General features: G+C 35.1%; 1 protein-coding gene across 1 annotated transcript; it reads left to right on the forward strand.

Moving 5' to 3' along the window:
* The first annotated feature begins 2,562 nt into the window (after nt 1-2,562).
* On the forward strand, nt 2,563-3,093 carry LOC107450704 (uncharacterized). The gene has a single exon (XM_016066556.1). The coding sequence runs from the start codon at nt 2,563-2,565 to the stop codon at nt 3,091-3,093; it is 531 nt and encodes a 176-aa protein (XP_015922042.1).
* The last annotated feature ends 439 nt before the right edge of the window (nt 3,094-3,532 follow it).

Here is a 3,532-nt window from a genome sequence, read left to right on the forward strand (position 1 = left end):
GTTCTTATATAGGGAAATGGTGTATCTTAGGGTAACATTCTTCCAATTTTTCCCATTCTCTAAACCGCTATTGGGTTAAACGAAGACATTCAAAGCAAGTAATTAAAACACACTGTATACCATGCAAAAAATCCTACGAAGAAAATTAACACTCTTTGTATGTTAAACGAAAATATCCAAAAGAGGTAATAAAACACACTAGATGCTATGTAGAACGCAGGTAACTAAATCTTTTTGTATAATATACGGAAATATCCGAAACAGGTAATTATAACACGCTGGATGCCATCCAAGAAATCCAACGCAGAATATTAAAACCCTTTGTATACTATACGAAAATATCCAAAACAAGCAATTTAAATACAATGTATGTTATGCAAAAAAGTAGAAACAGATCAAAGCTCATTGTATGTTGAGCAAAAATATCCTAAACATACATTAATATGAGATACAAAAAATCCCAGGCGGATACTAATTAAAACAATTTATACGTTATACGAAAGTATCCAAAACACGTAATTAAAATACACTGTATGCCATCTATACGATAAACCCAAAACCGGTTGTTAAAATCATTTTTATGTAATATGAAAATATTCAAAACAGGTAATTAAAAGACACTGTATGCCATGCAAAAAAAAATAAAACTGAAAGGGTATTAAAAGAATTTTTATGTTATACAAAAATATCCAAAACAGGTAATTAAAGTATCACACAAATCAAAATTTTTAGAAACGGATAAAGCTGGTTTAAAACAAAGAGCCTAATACCATAACAATGAAAAAAGTTTTCTGGAGTATATGTAGACAATGAATAAGAAAAGGACTATTCTTTATTGCATAGTCATGATGCTATAAGAAAAGGAAAAAACATTTGACGAAAATCGATGGTTTTTGAAAAGAGATTGTCTGTCAAAGACAATTTAGAAGCAACTGATTTCTACCTTTTTTGAAGATAATTTTGAAAGGAATTTATATTTTTTTCCTAGAAATGGTTCTGATATTTTTTGAAAAACAGTGAGTTACATAAGTAAGAAGCGTTATCTATGACAGGCATTTCAAAAAAACTTCAAAGTTTCCTGATTTTGAAAGATTGACTTTGATTTATTATGCCAGTTACTTCTGATACAAGCATTTTGACTTTAAAATGGATTTAAAAATAAAGCTACAAATGTAAGGGAATGTTTCTAAATATGATGCAACTTATTCAAGTGGTTGTATTTGCATAACTATGACATGAAAGTTTTGGGTCAGAAAAACGATAGACCACATTTTTAAACTTCTCGAGAGAATGTTTTTAAGAATGGTTTTGGAGAAAAAATACCACGACTTCCATCTTGATTATAAAATATTTCTGTAATATTTCGTAGAGAATTAAAAGAACTTGAAACAATATTGAATTTTTAATTATTAAATTTATAAAATGTAGTCTGTTAGCATGGCTATGTCATACAGAAAGAATGAAAGGAAATAAGAGGCTGAGAAAAATCCAATAAAGTAACAATCCAAACAAAAATAAAGGCTAAGAAGAGAAATGTTTGGATCAGCATTGCGAAGCAAAACTAAAAGGCCGGGATAACCTGGACGGTAGAGCGCTGGGCCCAAGTCCGAGAGTTCGTGGGTTCGAACCTCGCCGGCTTTACTGACTCCCCGTGTAGTAAAGTGACGGATGCACGTTAAATCTGTCGAGTCGCAATAGTCCTCCATGTTCCCATAACAAATCAATACCTCTGGAGGTACTGGATTGGAGATCGATCGTTCTCTGATTCAGGTCAAAATTGCGATCTGTAAATGAATGGATGTATGGTATGAATGGGTCAGCCCTATAAACGGGTGTGACGCATGGTGTGACTGAAGTCGAATTCTTGGCCATAGATGGCGCCACTGGAAAACAAGAGCAATCGCACCCCTTCTGCCTAAACAGGCATACGTCAACAACAACTAAAACTACCGAGGGTTAATGTTCTTTAACACTAAGATTCAAAGCTAGCGTAAGCACATTAGGAGGAAAATTTTGATCGATACTTGTAAGATATGCTCTCATTTGAGATCAAATTTAAAAAATAAAATAAAAAATAACTTGCAACATAGAAAAAATTTGAGTGAAAATTTAGGTTATTTTTTTCATCCTTCGATGCTTGGATAGAAAATAGCTAAAAAAATCAGAGCATTTTACGAATATAAATGAATTAATAGGTTCACATTGTGCTCGAAATGATGCACATGTGTGCATCATTGCAATTATGCGTTTCTTCAGGTCACACCATGCATGATATCGCTATCTCACACATCAAGAACAGACAGTAGACTTTAAAGCAGACGGTTTTTAAAGAACAACTTATATTGAACAATGACCGTCCCTACAATGTTTTTTGGACACCTTCAATACAGACCTCACTGTACAAAATTCCTAATAAAATTACGGTACTTGTACTTTTTATCATAAAATAAATTTTTTCTGGAACATGTTGCGGGGCAAAAAATCTGATATACGGTAATTTTTACAATAATACTTACAACAAAATCACTGAATAACTCTAATTAATTGAGTATTTCATTAAGAATGCTTGCTCTGGAAACAATAAGCACCTTATATCTTGAACCCGATTGGGTACATATCTATACCAATGGTAGACTTTTGAAGGACACTGACAACGCAGGAGGAGGGGTTTGCAGCTATCTGTTCTCTCTTTATTTTTCAACTGGAAATTTCACAACTGCCTTTGATGGTGGGGTTGCTGCTATTCGTGTAGCTCTATCGCAGCTGCACTGTCATCTGAACAGTTTTGTTATGGCTGTTATCTTTTGTGACTCAAAAGCGGAAATTTTTGCTGTGATTTCAAACACTACTCCTGTCTCCTTTAACATCCTTGAGTGTAAAGAACTCCTACAGGGTCTGTTTGGGCTTTCTAAGGAAATTGTTTTGCAGTGGATCCCGGGACACTGCGGTGTAGCTGGTAATGAGTTAGTAGACCATCTTGCTAAGCAGGGAGCTTCTATCCTACAGACATCAAAGAAAGCTGTCCCTCTCACTAGTGCCAAGCGCCTAATCAAGAAAAAGATGATGGATCTCTCTTTAAACCAATACACTTAGAAAAATTCTGGTAAAATCTGGTGGAATAATCTCAAAAATCGTCCTATGTGGCCAAGACGTAGGGCAGTTGCTGAGTCAAACATCTCCATCGAATTCATGTTGATGAAGCCCCTTTCTGTACGCTCTGTGACCTTCAAGCGGAGATGGATGCAGACCACCTTCATCTTTGCCCGGCACTGGGGGACATCTCTTTGTGTGACCGTTACTGGCGCGCCAGAGACTCATTGGGTTCATAGACTTTTCTTGCCACGTTTGTTTTTGTTTTGTGTTTGTTTATTCTGTTGTTACTCCCTTTGTGGTGAGTGATCTTTTGTAACCTTGGCCATTGGAAAAAAAAATATTTTAAGGTAAAAATGGACTTAGGATGAACCCAAAGTGCCGGTACTTTACGCCGTAGTTTGATCCAGAATGTTTTACAATGAAGATTCCTTGTGTATAA

Source organism: Parasteatoda tepidariorum, chromosome 9, assembly GCF_982258835.1.
Source record: "Parasteatoda tepidariorum strain Cologne lab strain chromosome 9, Ptep-v5.0, whole genome shotgun sequence".
Taxonomy (NCBI): domain Eukaryota; kingdom Metazoa; phylum Arthropoda; class Arachnida; order Araneae; family Theridiidae; genus Parasteatoda; species Parasteatoda tepidariorum.